Source organism: Cryptotermes secundus, unplaced genomic scaffold, assembly GCF_002891405.2.
Source record: "Cryptotermes secundus unplaced genomic scaffold, Csec_1.0 scaffold46, whole genome shotgun sequence".
Classification (NCBI taxonomy): Eukaryota; Metazoa; Arthropoda; class Insecta; order Blattodea; family Kalotermitidae; genus Cryptotermes; species Cryptotermes secundus.
Window position 1 is genome coordinate 1,098,067 of NW_019726221.1, and position 17,185 is coordinate 1,115,251.

Here is a 17,185-nt window from a genome sequence, read left to right on the forward strand (position 1 = left end):
TTACAATCCTGCTAACATTAGTCAATCCACATACACTGTGACTCACTTTCTATTGCAGTTAACTAAAATTTCATTAAATTTTTTAAAATTCAATTTAAATTTAAAATTTTAATTCTTAAATTTAACTGCACTGTTCCATATTAATGGTGCAGTTACAATCCTGCTAACATTAGTCAATCCACATACACTGTGACTCACTTTCTATTGCAGTTAACTAAAATTTCATTAAATTTTTTTAAAATTCAATTTAAATTTAAAATTTTAATTCTTAAATTTTGTGTACTTCCTACACCTCTGTAGGGTGTTGTCCACTTGTCCAAACAGTATATATTTTGACCGTCCTTGTTTTTTTTTTGTGGCGTGTTGTTTCAATGTGCAAGCTCGCTGTTGCTGTTACGTTAGGCATAACATCTACTACAGCGAGGAAAAGTGCAAATTCTAGGGAATAAAGTGGTCGCATTGTTGGCGGATCTGTAATACAAACATTCTATGTGAATGTAAGGCATATTTTATCCAATAAATAAAGTTTCTAACTACTTGATGGTTCTTATTACTTAATTATCAATATAAATTATAATGGCTGAAATACCTCGTATAAAACATACACTTAAATTTCTCTACATTTACTTCTAGACCGACCTCTTTACTAAAATCTAGCAAAGTTTTTTTTCTTTTTATAGCACTGTATTTATGTTTTTACCCAACAAATTAATATCAGCTTATACCAAAGGTTGAACTGTCCCATTCTGTTTCGGCTCTTCCTAATTTTCTTCCAAATGGTGTACAGTAAAGTATGGGTGAAAATCAATGGGAATAAAGCATCTTTTTTAGACCACTGTGAACACAGACTGTACCGGACAATGTTTACCTATTCACATTTTAATTTAGGTTTCAATTAAGCACTTTCTAATTAGCAAACTAGTTTCATATTAATGGTGAATTAGGATCTTGTATATTACTTCCCACCTAACTGAATCATGAGGTTTCTTAAAATATATAAGTAGCTATTAAAAATGTGCTGTCCCACTGTACTCATTTAGTGTCCACTACCTAATGCAGTGGTATTCATTTAAAATTACTAGTAAGTTTTATCATAATTTTCATAAATAGGTACAATACTGCATTCCTTTCACTGCTGTAGAAATTCTTCGATAGTAGATTAAGCTTGTGCATCTCAGAACATTGTTCCACCTTCTACTTAGATCAATTCTAGAATTTGATCAGTACATAGCAATTTGTATTTTTTCAAGTTTTGATTATTAGTCTTGACCTCAAAAAGAATTGCAGGCCTGTACTACTGGCTCAGCTGTACATATTGCAGTCTGTTCAAAATCATTACCTCATGTACATTCAAAAGCTGATGAGTAATTCTTTCTCTGATTCATGATACTGTGTAAATGTACATGCACACCAGCATTCTCATCCCTAGCCATATTAGCTTTATATTGGTAACCAATCTTAAATCCTATAAGCCTCTATACAGGTCATAATATTGTGATATGAATAGCCAACCCTGAAAAGACATTCACTGTCAGGCACCAGCAAGGTAAACCCCCTTCCAAAGGTAATGAAAAACCACACAACAGAGGAACTGTTGGAAGCAGTGTTTTCTACTGGTCCGTGCCGAGGCTATATAAGGAAAACCAACTTCGGTTTTTGGTGACTTAATAATGTGAATGAGTTGCCATTGTGAGTTAGCTGTGAGTCAGCTGCTATTCAGTAGGGGCATTTGCACTGAAGCAAAAGAACCGCCAAGCAATGACTAGTGAAGACAAAGAAGACTTCTGCGTGTGCTGAAGTTACAGTGATTTGTAGTGTGTGTAAATCCATGAAATGATTATAGTCACCTGTAGTTAAAAAAGTAAAATTAAGCTATCCCTCTAACAGGCCGTGAAGGCCCATAGGGTTGTGAGACGTTGAGGGTCCCACACTATCTAGACAATTGGCTCAAAGATGGCGGTAAGGTTGTCAGCCTTACGCGCCGGCCATGGTTATGAGTTATAAATATTCATAAATCCAATTACCAATCCTCATGTCTAGTCACCAATAAAAACAAACAAACTCCATGGTTTTAGTCTGCAAGTGAACTATACAGACGAAGCGACTGCCATTTGTCGGCAAAGTTAGTGCTAACTTTAGTGGATAGAGGGTGTCGTGTGGTCAGCGCAACAAATCCCCACAGCCGTTAATTTCGGTTTGCTAGACCAAAGCCCCTACTTTTCATTCAAGCAGCTCCTCAGTTATCCTCATGAGGCTGAGTGGACCCCATTCCAGACCCAATACTTCTCAGAAAATCTGGTAGTGCTGGGAATCGAACCTGGACCTCTGGATCTAGTTTCACGTATATTATATTGTCTGACTGACTGCATTCATTTGACTTCAATTACATAGCCATTGCAATTTAGTCTGCTTCCTTTGATTTAATAATTTTCAGTGTTCTTTGTCAAATCATATTTAATGCTGTTTTAACTTAAATTAACCTAGACTCAAGTTGAAGTTTTGATATTCTAATTCTTTCCCATGCCCTAACAATGTCTATATTATCATGCAAGTTTTCCAAATCTGCAAACCTGTTTGAGACTTGAACCTCATACTGTTCTTTTAATTTCTCCATCAATTAACTTCTTCATATCAAACCTCCCCACATAAAAGTTCTGTGTTGCTCGTCTGCTTATAGTCAGGCTCCCTCCCTCACTTCCGCAACCACTAGATGGTAGTCACTATCATAGTCAGCTCCTCTAAAACGTCAGACTTTAAATACATATGAATGCCATATTTTATCTCATCAGAAGAAGTCCAAATGCATTCATAAATGTTGCAGTATGAAAACTTTACACAGCAAAGTTTACTACTCTAACTCCAATATAATTACTAATTTCATGCAAACCATCATTCCTGATCTGCATATGTACTTCAGGAATTTACTGAATACATACTTTAGTTCCTTACAGAAGTTATCCTTTGCATTATAATTTTTATCACTGAGTTTTGGCATGCACATTCTGAACAGTATCAGATGAACAATCCATTAGTATAACATATGACAGCCCAGTACTAAGAAATTCTAGCCCAATGTTTCTCAAGCTTATTATGAACGCAGCAGAGTTTGTTATAATTTTAAAACTGGTCACACCAGGGGGTCTGAAAGGCATGAATCACCATCTGGCTGAGATGAGGGCAGATGGGTAGATTCCAAGGGTCCTCCCCAAAGTTTTCAAAAGAAATATGCTTATCAACTGAGCACACAACAGCACACCTGAGATGGAATACTCAGGCTGAATGTATTGTGGCATGTAGACCCACTGCTATGCACTGACTGTGAAATAAGCAACTATACAACAGTCACTGCTATGTAACGGCTCTGCAAACAAGGATGTTCCCACAGCAACAATTGCACTCCAACAGAGGAGTGGCGTTTTCTATGAATAAGACAAGTAAGGAGTCAGTCGGTCAGTGAGATAACCGCTGGGGTTCAGATGTGAGCTCTTGCTGTTAGAAACTAGTAGCTGAGGCCAGGGACAGTTCAGAAACCCATAGGAAGGGAAATGTCTGCCGTTGGAAGCTGCTGCTATGCAATGGCTAGTGAAGCCCGTAACAGACAGAAGACCTAGTGTGCCCTATAGTGATTTATGAAGTGTGTAGAAAAGTGAGAGCATAATCTTTACTTATAGATACAAGTTGTACCAGTTCAATAAATCCAGCTACAGTCACTAAAATTGTGACAATCTGTATTCTTGCAATTAGAAGCTTAGTGATGGAATAAACAAGATGTATAAGTAAATCGTATGGGAAATACTGCTTTGCCCCCTTGACAGCCAATAAGATTTCCTTGTGTATAAAAACAGTCTGCTCTTAAGTGAAGATTAATAGTCCCTTTTCCATAGGAAAATGTTTAATTGCCTTCTTAGTAAATATACTAGTCTCACCTGACCTGTATTCCCACTAAATTTAACGTATACTTTGCTCATTTTGTTATTATTTCAATAAACCTAACCTATACAAACTTCCAAATTACAAATGTCAGTTAATCATAAAAATCTGAACTCAATGAAGAGGATTATGCTGCATCATATGGCTTAAATTATATGTAGGTCTTATGGAATATACTGCCGCCTTCTCAGCTCTCCAAAATAAGGAAGCCTACGTTACGCAAACAATTTCGTTATTTCGTATCATCGTAAATCATGTTTCCCTAGGAGAAAAACAAACTACATGTACTGAGAACTATTGTATCAAGTGGAAGTCATCGTCACTCTTACATCCGATTTAACACATTTGCAACACATACCTGAAGGAGCCAAAAAGTTGAAACAAAAATCTTTTCGCAGACATAATTTTATGATGCACACTATTAGCAGGAGCGTATATAAACTATAGTACATAAATCTGTCGTATTATACCAATAATCTTGTATAAATCATTCAAAGCCAGCCGTAAAACCTGTTCTTTAACGGCAGTACACCTGCTTGCCCGCTAGCTTAAACCACTCACACCGACCAAACCATTACAACCGGCCGTTGGAAAGTAACTCAATCCCACTAAATGCTAATGGCGGGCAACATAACCATCGCAACGTCATGAACTTCACTGTTCTTTTTAATTGTGGGAAAAAAAATATTGTAAATACAAAGAAGGCCTAGGCAATGCCCATCCGGCCTTCTGTAGCACATTCTAATAAACATCTTATTCTATAATAGCGGTAACCCCGCGATTGTTAATATAGATCTTGACTTAAATCTATGAGTATACTGTAAATAATCAGTACAATTGATTCTTTTACTTTTCTTACATATTTATTTTATATAAATATAGGAATGTTGTCATGAAAAGTTAAACAGTTGCGTCTAGTGTGACTGGTGAAGATTTTTCTTTTTTCAATTATTTATGCCCTTACATGTTTCGGTCTTCAGAGATCATCAGAGGGACACCTTTACATCAATACAGTTGGAGGCTACTATTACAATATATATATTCTGAAAGTTAAAATGTATACATATAAAATAATATACAATTGGATATAAAATCTAAAGTCTTTACAACTACAGTGGCTGTTCTAATACTTTAAAATATTTATAATTGGTTTGTTAAGACTATTTGAATTCGTAAACCATGCAGGTTCGTGTTGTCCCTGTTATTATTTCTCTTGACAAGGGCCGAATGTATGCTGCCTTGTCGTTCTCGAGAAGAGGGTTCTTTGGTGTTGTCCTGTATGTGTTTGTCGCGCTAATAAAATGTATGATAAAAAGGATATTAAAAATGTTAAAAGTATAAAAGCAGTAATTATACAATATATTTAAAATTCTGGATAGTTGATATCCTTAGGTATGTGCAACCTTCCACAGATGTGTCAATGTGAAGTTGGAGAGTGGTCTTCATATTAATATGCCGCGCTTGCTGTCTTGCAGTACTTATGTACTGAAAGCAAAGAATATTATACTCATATGAGTAATACATGGTTATGGGTTAATACTTTTTAAGAAGTGAGGAAATATTTACCTAAGTTTCATGTAAAATCGGATCATAATTTCTTGTTACTTCTCACTCACTCCTGGAGATGAGCCCTTTTTGAGAAGCCACTAATTCTACAGCTACTCAAGAACTCCCCAGCATTTAATGGAGCCTGAAGGTCAATTACCATGCTCTCAGGAGACTTCCACTGGTCTCTATCCTGAGCCAGATCAATCCAATGCATACCATCTCATCCCTTTAATACTATCTGCCTACCTACAGCTTGATCTCTCTCCTTCTGGCTTTCCCACCAATATCCTATATGTATTCCTCTTCTCCCCCAGTTGTGCTACATGCCCTTTCCATCTCATCCTCCTTGACTTGATCATTCTAATTATACTTGGAGAAGAGTAAAAGTTATGAAGCTCTTCATTATGCAGTTTCCTCCAACCTCCTGTCACTTCATCTCTCTTTGGCCCAAATATTCTCCTCAGCACTGTTCTCAAAACGCCCTCAGTCTATTGTTCTCCCTTAATGTCAGAGACAAACTTTCGCACCCATACGGAACCATGGGCAACATTATATGTAGTTTTGTATATTCTAATTTTTATGTTTTTGGACAGCAGATGAGAAGACATAAGGTTCTGGACTGAATGGTAGCAAGCATTACCTGAGCTCAGTCTCCTCTTCATTTCCTCCTGAATCAGGTTTGGATTTGTTAGTTTCCAAACTGACTTGGAATTCTTCCATAGTCTCCAAACAGAATAGTTACAGTAGCAGATGGATTTTTCTCTGAACCTGCCTGAGGCCAAACACAGGGTTCAACTTTTACCCTTTGTCATACTTCCATCTATTGCAATAGCAGGTGCTATCCAAGAATATAAAAACTGTGAGCCTCTTTCTGAGGAGTCTTCTGCTTCTGTTGTCCCATGAAGGATAATTTAGCTGTAAGGACAGCACCCATGTACAGCATCCAAGTTGCCCAGGAACTTAGCTTATGCAAATAAACAAAGAAGGAAAGATAGAGGGGCAGATAGAAGTGACCAGAAGATGAGGAAGAAGACGTAAGAAGATGCTGGATGACCTTGGGGACAGAAGAGGATACTGTCATTTGAAGGAGAAAGCTCTAGATCGCATTAAGTGGAGGAATTGTTTTGGAAGAGACTGTGGACCTGTCGTCTGACAGATTACTGATGATGACAACCCATGTGACCTTCAGTGCTCTCTATATAGTGTGAAAGTGACAGTGCAGTGTGCAGTTTCTTCAGGTGGTATTAGTGGTCCCTATTTCTTTTAGGATGAGGGGATGAACTGTCAAAGTCAATGTTAAGTGGTAAACAGCTATGCTGGGAACATTTCTGTGAAACAAGTTAAATCTTCGTCAGCTTAATTCACTGTGGTTTCAACAAGATGGAGCAACCACTCACTCAGCACAGATTTCCATGGCGGTTCTCAGGGAGGTGTTTCTAGGGAGACTAATTTCTTGTTTCAGGGACATCAATTGGCCCACCTGCTCACCTGATCCTTCAGCACCAGTATTATTTTGGGGGATATATCCTGCCATTACTGATGACTTGAAACAGTGAATTCAGGAGTACATTCAAAGAATCCAAATCCTATGCCTTGTGGCATCAGTACTGTCTTGACTATAGGAGTGTCTTGAACAAAAAGGAGGTCTCCCTGAAGATGTAAAATTCAAACTATAATGCTTAAAAACAAATTCTGGAAGGAAATGGAAACATATCTGTCAATCTTTCAACTTCGCTTTGAAAATTATTTCACTCCAAAAACTGTCAGATATTTCTGGTGAATCCTGTATATTTTGCAAAAATAGTTACGAAAGTATTTGGCTTAAGGATATATAAGCAGGGGGTAAATACATATTCTCACAAGCCTAATTTCATCTGACCTGCTTTGCAGCATGTCAACTTAATAGATTACTAATACAACTAACACATTTTTTAAAACTATATGATAAACATCTGTTCATAAACAGAAAAGGTGGGGAAATACTGGGTAATACTACTGCATGGTATAAAACATAACATAAGCATGACAACAATACCAATGACAACCATAAGACACTTCCTGTTTATGTTAATACCATCTCCAGCATAGGTTGTTCTGAGCATTTAGTTACACAATATATAAAATTGGTCACCTTAGAAAATGATTTACTGAGTAATACAAAATAATATAAAAATTCCTTATTCTAAGTACAGTTCTCCATATATAATAAGTAACACTGTATTATGGAAGACCATTACCATAACCAATAAAAATGTAATAAATGGCAACACAGATGTTGTTTAAACATTAACTATCTAGTTTAAGATAATATGATCTCTACAGATTATTCAGGTATGCACCTGATGATGGCCAAATAGGCTGAAACATGTTGTGCAACAGATGTGTTAACTAAAGACATACAACTTGAAAAAAAAAAGATTTAAAAAATTTTAAAATTTTACAATTTTTAGTATGAGCTGCATGTGAGACAGCAGTGAATACATGAACAAAAAGTAGACACAGTGCAACAGGATGCTACAACACAACATCACTCTACAACTAATTTCAGCTTCCACGTGTGTGGTATGGAAGAAACTTGAGCATACCAGTTATAAATTTAATTACTGGGCTTGCATTAGCTAAGGTTTTATGCTTCCATCACTTTTACTGAGTAGTGAGATTAAACATACAAATGTTTGACAATCATTTCATTCTATAACCAGTAATCTTCCATAACATCATACTAATTCATTTCAAAATAAGACAAATGTGTGAACCACTTAGCATTCTGTTTTTCAGGACTGCAATAAATGGATGAGTACATGTGAAAGACAGTTCTGTTGGACAGAATCACAGCAAGACTAACTCATGTTTACTTGGTTTCTGGACTTTATTCATTGCCCGGTATTTTAAAAAACTAGAGAACACTATTTTGGAAACAGGATGTTTCCCTCCTCAGATTGGGGGGGGGGCACCTACTCTCTTGGGTCTCTTAGAAGAGCTAACCCCAATCACTGGACAACATATGTCAGTATAACCACAACTACATAAATCCTTGATGCCACACTGTCAATTGGAGACAATAGGAAAAATGTACAATAAAAATTCTGATAAAGCATGCACAGACCTGAAAATAAGATAGAAAACACGAGGTGGAAATTTTATGCAACAAACCTGGCTAATAAACCAAGCCCACGAAAAGCAATGCATATGTTTAATTGGAGAATGGTGTGACCATTTTTTGCCTACTGCTATCACCATCTTTAGAATAAAAACTGAGCCCTCAGGACTAAAATATTACTGAAGCCCATGAAGAATCTGTCAGATCATACTGATCTTCCTTGTAATTTGCTAAGCTCACTGCTAATAAGGGGGATCCAGATGGGAGAAATGTCCAAACCAGGTTGGTCATATGGGCTGATTCTTCATATTTCTTGTACCTGCTGTTATTTTCAATTTCCAAAATCCCAGCTTCATCTAAGCCTACCCTATGACCCCCTTCATAGGCATGTTGGGCTATTTTTATTTTTCTAGAAGATCATCTTTGAGATTATGCCTATGCTCGCGGAGGGACACAGCTAAGAGGTCTGCCTGCTTCACTAATGTAGCTTCTGCCATATTCACAGGGAATGCTACAGACACACTATGCCCTCTATTGCGATCTCTTTCTGCCCTGGTTTCCATGAGTGAACTCCTAAGTGTGTGTTTAACTTTAAAGTCTGTTATATCAAGTCCCTACACATTTTAACTTTTCTGGTATATAAACTGGGCACAGAAGTTTCTCTTTATTTGGACTGCTGCTACCCTTGGAATCAATACCAAGTCGATGAAACCTTGGGGATAACTGTTGAGCTAAAGATCACATCTTTGGTTACTAATTTCATCCAACAGATGTTGGCATATAGTGGAAGCTCTACTGTGAAAACTCTGAACTAAACCTCTTTTCATATTCAGCAGAAGGTTAGATATGAAGGTGAGACACCAGCCAGCATGGGTGGGTTTTCTGTAAACTTTAGTGGCCAGTGTTGCCCCTTTCTTGATGACCAGAACATCCAGAAAAGGAATTGCACTGTGTGACTCTATTTCCATGGCAAACTGGAAGGAAGACCCTGAACTATTTAGGTGACTGAGGAAATTCTGTAACCACTCTAGGCCATGAGGCCAGACCACAAATATGTCACACCCAGTGATGGTTTATATTATGCGAAGTCAAGAGTCAGTTTCTCAAAATGCTCCATGAATATGCTGCGAACAATATGTGACAGAGAGCTTCCCATACCCACACCATCTTTCTACTGGAAGAACTTATCGTCCACCCGAAAATATGTGGTTCTCAAACAAACTTTAAGCAGTTCCATGATGGCTTCGATCTGCAAGACAGACCGTACCACCAAATGTGTTATCATCATGGAGCATATTTCTGAAGATCTGCAGGGATTCGTCAACTGGTACGTTAATGCTAACATGGGTATCCAGAGTTGAAGGTTTACAGACTTCAACAACTGTATGAAGTGCCCCAAATTTGTTACAAAGGATTCTGACTTTCCAGCAAGAGGACTCAGCATCTCGTGGAGAAAACCAGCCAGGGCATTGTAAGGGGAACCAATGGAACTCACTATAGGTCTCAGAAAAATTCCTTGTTTGTGAAACTTTGGAAGACCATATAGATGTGAAGGTTTGCTGTGGTATGGAGTATCTGTTCTCAAGTTTTGTAGAATACTGGATGATGGACAAAGTCCAAAAACCCAGTAATTCCAAGTGTTATACAGCATTGTCAGAACCCTTTAGAATCTTCTTTAAAAAACTGTCTCCCTTACATTGTATTTTTTCATCTTTCTTAACATATTTATGTAATGCTGACTTCTTGAACAGTGACTCCTTTGTCATCCCACGCGTAGCTTAGTCACTATACTGCTCCTTTGCTGTACCCACACAGACTCTGTATCCCAAATTCTTTATGAAATATCAATATTCAATCCAATTCATTGAATTCTATATATGAATCTTCTAACTGTTTCTCCATATCAAGTGAAAATTCTACAATGTAAATGGGGTGAAGTTTTTTAATGCTGTCTTGCTACAATATTGTTATTAGTTTTTCCAATTTCTATCCCTTGAATTATAACTTCTGAGGTTAAATGCGTTACATTACATAGCTGTCCCACTATTCAAAGACTAGTATAGTTGCTCCTATCAGTAGATTTGGCATACTTTAAACCAGATGAAAAAGCAGCTGTAGTTTGCAGACGTCGGATACAGTGCTTACAAAATGGATATGTGGGCTTGTCTGCAAATGCTAAAGAACATTAGTGTAATAATATGTACAATAAAGTTGCACTGTCTACTGATTAAGTATAAAATATAATAGAAGTAGATAGCAACACCAGAAAAATGTGCTGCTGTTTCATATACTTAAATTCATATATGTTAATTTAAAGTTAAACCCAGTTATTAGGTTAGAATGTACTAGGAATTCTGATTTGGAACTGGAGTCTTAACCACAGCGCAAAAAGTATAGTTCCTTTATGCATATTCTGTGGGGAACAAGTGGTCTTCAATGTTATATCCAAAGCATTATAATCAGGTTCAACTGCACTTCCAAATATATTGTTTTAATTAGAAAAACCCTTGGGTTGTATTTGTAATTTCCTTTGCACATAATTTTGTTAAGATATCAAAACACAGCCTTGTTTCATATTTAACAAACACATCATTGCAAATATAAAATATCTGCAGAATAAAGAATATATTTATACAACGACAAATAGTAACACTATCCAAATAAATGTATCTTAAAAAATATACTCTTGTCCTTAGTCTGAGTACAAAACTAACTAGTATTTCTTTAATATAAGTGAAAAGTTACCATACAAATAGATTATTTGAAAAAAAGTACTGGATATACTTCTTACTGTAACTTTCCCTCTAATATATTCAGTCTTGAATAGATTCAAATATAAATTTTTAAAAAGTGCACATATATAAACAGTTTTTGCAGACAGAGTATCTATATCTGCATAGGTATCTACTCTGCACTTCTATTCGATGTTGAAATATAACCGTTAATTCTTCTAAGAGATTACAAAAGTAACAAAATAGGAATTATACCATTCAGTACTACTTAATTAGAAAATGTCTTCATATAAAAGTAAAAGAAACTATGTCTACACTTTGTCATTCCATGTGCTTGCTTTCAATCAACAAGTTGTATATAACAGTTGGTAACGTGAACTCAAAATCACATTGCACTGCTAAAATATCCAGAAACCATACCTTTAAGCTATTCCTGTTCTCCCCACACCATTGAGATTATTTCCCTGAACTGATTCACTCAGCCACCAGTCTCATTTTACCATGACAAAGGCATTTCAAACTAACAATTTATTATTTATGTCCATGGCAGTGCTAACCACTTATGACTCCAATCACATTTGTGGCATATTTACAATCTTTTCAGAGCTCTTTTCAAAATCCTTTAAGATGTAATTCTGATGTGGTACTGTAGCGAAACTGTTAGAATCATCAGCTACAAGCATGATAGTAGCTTGCTGAGAATTAGCACTGATAATATTGAACCTGTTTGATTCAACCATGTTCAAGACTTCAGCTTCTAACTGTCTAGAGACTGCATTTTTCTTATCCACTTCATACTGAGGTGAAAGGAATGCTGACGATGCTGAGGATGAAGATGAGGTGGAGGAACTTAAAGGAGATGCCTGCACATTGCTAGACAGCAATGTGGGTAATGCCTGTGCTTGGTGAATTCCTGTATTTATCATTAGAGGATTAAATCCTGTCACATTAGGCAATATTAACGGCATAGGTTGTAAGTGAGCAATATTCTTATTAGTATTTCTATGAAATGACTCATTGTCTAATATGTTTGTTGCTGTACAACTCTTTCCTTTGTTTGTTCTTTTCAGATGAACATTAACTGTATTCCAACTGCTCTTGACGTTGACAGCAGAGACACCCAATTGTTGTATACTTTCTTGTTGACTCTCAAATGTCCTGTCTTTTGGGTTGCATACATTTTCAGTATTAGTAACAGGTACATCCAACACCACAACACTGGCTTTATCATTTTCTGAATCATCTGTGAAAGAAATATTACTCTGTCGCATGGCTTCTTCCACAATATCTTGAAAAGATTTCTGAGGTGGTTCACACTCTGCCACTGGCAGCGTAACCTCACTCTCAAAATTAGTGATACAACTTGTTTTTTCTACGCCTATTAAATCTTTAGTATCTTCATGGTCCTTATTGGCAGGAATTGTGACAGCTATTGCTGACTGATGATAGGTACTCTCGTTAAAATTAAAACTAGTTTTTTCCTTAATGTCTTCTTCATCTTCCTCATTCATCATGCCACAGAGTTCCAAAGGTTTCCTTTTACCACTAATTTTAAATCGTCCCTTTCCTTTATGAGATCTTTTCTTCCCACCTTGTAGTTCTTGTTTTACATGTGCAGTTGTGCTGTGAGGGGAACGGGGTAGAGTCCTAACACTACGGAACTCCTCCTCTGACAAAATGATAAGGCCACCAGTAGTAGTCAGTACCTTCCCATGACGAGTTTTCAGATGACGTTTGTAAGTATTACGGGTTTTGAACCTAAGACATGAAGATATTCATAACTTTAATACCTCAAAATCAATTTCTTTAAAATTCTTCTGAATGCAAGTTGTATTACTTTTTAACCCATCTACCTTCATTAGCCTCAGTGCAAGTAACAATCTTATGTTCATAAAATGAAAACCAAGGTGCAGAGTTATATTTTGCTGATTAGTTTTGAATATCTAGAATCTTTTGAAAGTTCTATTGGACATACATGAAATGTCCATAGTAAATTTTCATAAACACATTCACTACCTCTCACATGCAATATTAAGAAATTAAGAAATTCTAGATCCACAAATATTCTGAAGAGTTCTTTAAAAAGTATTTTAAATATACTAACCGAAGCATGCAATCTGAGCATTCATATGGAGATTCCCCTGTATGGCGACGTCTGTGTTCCTTGAAATGAGATGGATGTCGAAATTTGCGGCCACAATCGGTACATGTGAAGCGTGTCTGGTTTGAATGAATTAACATGTGGTAATTTAGACTGTGCTGCCTGGTGAATACTGAACGACAAATTCGACATTCATAGGGCTTGATGCCTGGAAGAGAAACAAGTATTTTATTTAGCGTGCAAAACTTAGGAAAACTCAAATATTCTGTAATCTCCTGGGTCTCTTCAAACTGATGTTCTCTTCTGTCCATGATGTACTTTAAAGAGTGTATTTACCTAACTAATTACATGCAACAGATTCCTCCTTAAGAAAATAACAGCTGCTCAGCTAGTTAAGAAATCCACCGTTTTATCAAACCTCACAACAGTCTGCTAATAGCATATATACTGAATCAAATTAATCCAGTGCGTATCCTTCCACCCAATTTCTGTAATATCAGTTCTAATACTATCCTGCCATCTATATTTAGATCCTATAGATGGTTTTCAGTTTTATGACAAACTTCCCTTCAGCTTACATATGTCCTACACGTCCTACCATTCTCAACCTTCTTGAACTGATTAACAATCTCAGGCGAAAGGTACAAATTAACAAACGCTTCCTGTCATTTAAAAAAACAAATCAGGAAGATAAGATAGCTCAAAACAAGCAGTGAAGTGATACAATAAAGTGTCTTCTCACCAGGTAAGTTTAATGCGGTAATCAATAAATTTACTAACAAAGCTGACCAGAAATGAAAACATTAATATTTTCAGATGATGTACTGATCTGGGGGGGGGGAGACAAAAAAGAAAACTGAAGACAAACTAAATCAATGGAACATTACTACAAAGAAGTATACGTGTAGACTGAAAACAAACATAGACAAGATTGCTTCAAAGATCCCAGACAACGAAATCAGACTAAAACTTGATGGCAAATTAGTAAAACTAGTAACACATTTATTTATTTAGAAAATTCATGGTGTGATCAACTCATAATTAAAAGTACTTCTGAATTGTATGAAATTATAGAAAAGATACCACTAAATGAATTAGAATTGAATTTTAAAAGAAAAAGACATGTGGTATGACCCAGAACAACATGGTTTAGTCAGGAACTGGAACATATCAAGGAGGTTATGAGAGAAAAAGAAGAGACTGGAGAATTTTCTCCATCAATCCATATAAAATGTAAATGTTGCTATGAGGAGGAAAGTGGAGGAACAGGAGCAAAGAAGCAGTACAAATTACAAAGAATATCTACAACCTTCTTCAGTCTCTTGTTATCTGCTCCGTCCTAGGTCCAAATATTGTTCTCAGCAGCCTGTTCTTAAATGCCCTCATGCAACAGACAAAGTTGCACCCACACAAAACAAAGGAAAATATAATTCTGTATGTTTTATTTCTACACAGCGTGGACACTGCAATATGTAAGTAGCGTGAGTGAAATGTGGGCATACATTCTCGAACAACCATGACATGCAGTAGTGGCATGTAATATACTGACATACAAGCTGATACAGTGCAGTGGTTTCAATCGATTAACAGTTGCCTGAGGATGGCCTTATAGGGCCCAAACATGTTGCTATAGTAAAATAAAATGTGTTTTCAATAACATTTTAGAAAATTAAATGTGACTATAATGATATTTTAAAATAAGAGTTTATGTTGCAGTAGAGATGGAAAGAAGTGGACATGTGATAAGAGAATCATATCAGCAGTTAAGACGGCAGAGTTTGTTAGTGATTTGCACAAACATCACTATGTTTGCTTCTGAACAAACTGATCAGAAATTCAGTAAGGCTCATTTCCAATAGTTCAATATCATGTGTATTAAAGCTCTTACCTGCATGGCTCCTATAATGGCTAATAAGAGTAGTTGGTGCAGTAAATGAGCGAGGTGGGTTGCAAATGTAGCATTCAAGAGACTCAGTATTTCCCTTCCGTTTCATCATTTCAATCAAATGAACAGCCATTTCCTACAAAAGAAACACAGTGAATTCTAAAAATTCTTTTGGAGCTGTACTGTAAATTGCAAACACCATTATTATATTAGTTATTGAATTACCAATACTGTAAACAAGATAACATTCGAAGAAAGCCATCTTCTGGGATGTGGCACCGTGTAGAAATTGTGTTAACTGATGTTTCCGAGGTAGAAGACAAGAAGAAATCTGCGAGTGGACCAGCAGAGCAGGTGCAACAGACTGAATCCAGTCGAGTAAACACAGCTGTATAAGAGAAGGAAAGATGGAGTGTGGCTACATAGGGAAATAGTAGAGGGGGAGGGGGGGAAGGGTCTGGTGGAATAGCCAGCAGGTAGTGGGCCAGAGCTGGTATAGAGTATGTGTTAGGGGGAAGAGAAGGGAAGGTTAAATGAAGGGCATTAACCCTGTAGTTTTGGGGCTGTGATGGACCTGAGTGGCCTATAGGGTCTGCCATATTTTGGAGGTTACTTGAGGGAGCAGAAAGGGAGCTGTACTGTAAATTGCAAACACCATTACTATATTAGTTATTGAATTACCAATACTGTAAACAAGATAACATTCAAAGAAAGCCGTTTTCTGGGATGTAGCTCAAGCGGTTAGTCACTGGCTTCCCATCGCGGCGGCCTGGGTCTGGTCAAGTGGGATTTGTGGTGGACAAAGTGGCGCTGGAGCAGGTTTTCTCCTAGTATTTCGGTTTCCCCAGCCAATCTTCATTCCACCAATTGTTCCATAATCACCCTCACCTATCATTTGGGGCTGGTACAATAGGCCAGAAGTGGCTGCAGTACAAGGGACTTAGTGCCACCCCACCAGCAAAAAAAAAGGGGTGGAGAAGGAGGAGGTGGAGGGGGAGGAGGAGAAGGAGAAGAANGCAGAAGAAGAGGGAGCAGATGAGAAGCTTCCATGACTTGCTACCTCTCTGCTCATGTTGTCGGGATGGAGTTCAATCTCAATGGCCTCCCTAATGATGAGATCCATATAATGGGTCTTGGTGGCGAGGATGGAGGTATTCTGAAGCTGAATGCGGTGTCCCAAATATATGCTATGTTCAGCAACAGCTGACTTGTCTGGATGTTCGAGATGGATGTGCCGATGATGCTCCTTCGACCTCGTGTCTACAGAACGGCCTGTCTGCCCAATATAAACCTTGCCGCACTCGCATGGGATACTGTATACACCCAGTGTCCTTAGTCCCAGGCTATCTTTAACCGGCCGGAGGAAACTAGATAATTTCTTTGGAGGCAGGCTCACTGATTTGATGTTGTGCCAGGACAGCACTCTGCTAATATGGTTGAATATAGTCCCGACATNCCTTTCCTCGAAATCCTCCATATATAAGTTTGTGATGACGGGAGACAGTGGTGAGCCCATCACCACACCATCGGTTTGTTCACAGAACTGGCCATTGAAGATGAAGTATGAGGTAGTCAGGACATGGCAGAAGAGTCTCAAGAAATCCTCTTCGAAATGTCGTCCTAGCAGATCCATAGTATCCTCTACAGGCACTCTGGTGAAGAGCGACACTACATTGAAATTGACCATTATGTCGTGGGGATCAACATACCTTTGTCATTTGGCACAATGTCGCTGTTTGAACAGCGTGTGAACATCAAGTTCATGTGCAAATTGGGAAAATCTGCTTCAGAGATGGTATTGTCCCTGCAGCAAGTTTATGGTGACACTGCACTAAAGAAATCTGCAGTTTACAACTGGTTTTCCCGGTTTAAGAATGGGCAGATGTTAG

The 17,185-nt window shown here is 37.4% G+C and overlaps 1 protein-coding gene across 1 annotated transcript in view; it reads right to left on the minus strand.

Annotated features, from left to right (window-relative positions):
* Positions 1–8,709: 8,709 nt before the first annotated feature.
* LOC111863855 overlaps positions 8,710–17,185 on the minus strand; it is a 32,025-nt gene continuing 23,549 nt past the window's right edge. The window contains exons 8-10 of the mRNA XM_033751228.1: positions 15,300–15,432; positions 13,415–13,619; positions 8,710–13,068 (exon numbers count right to left, since the gene is read on the minus strand). Of these exons, the coding sequence (XP_033607119.1) occupies positions 11,883–13,068; positions 13,415–13,619; positions 15,300–15,432 (1,524 nt within the window). The 3' untranslated portion in view covers positions 8,710–11,882. The remainder of the gene's footprint in view (positions 13,069–13,414; positions 13,620–15,299; positions 15,433–17,185) is intronic.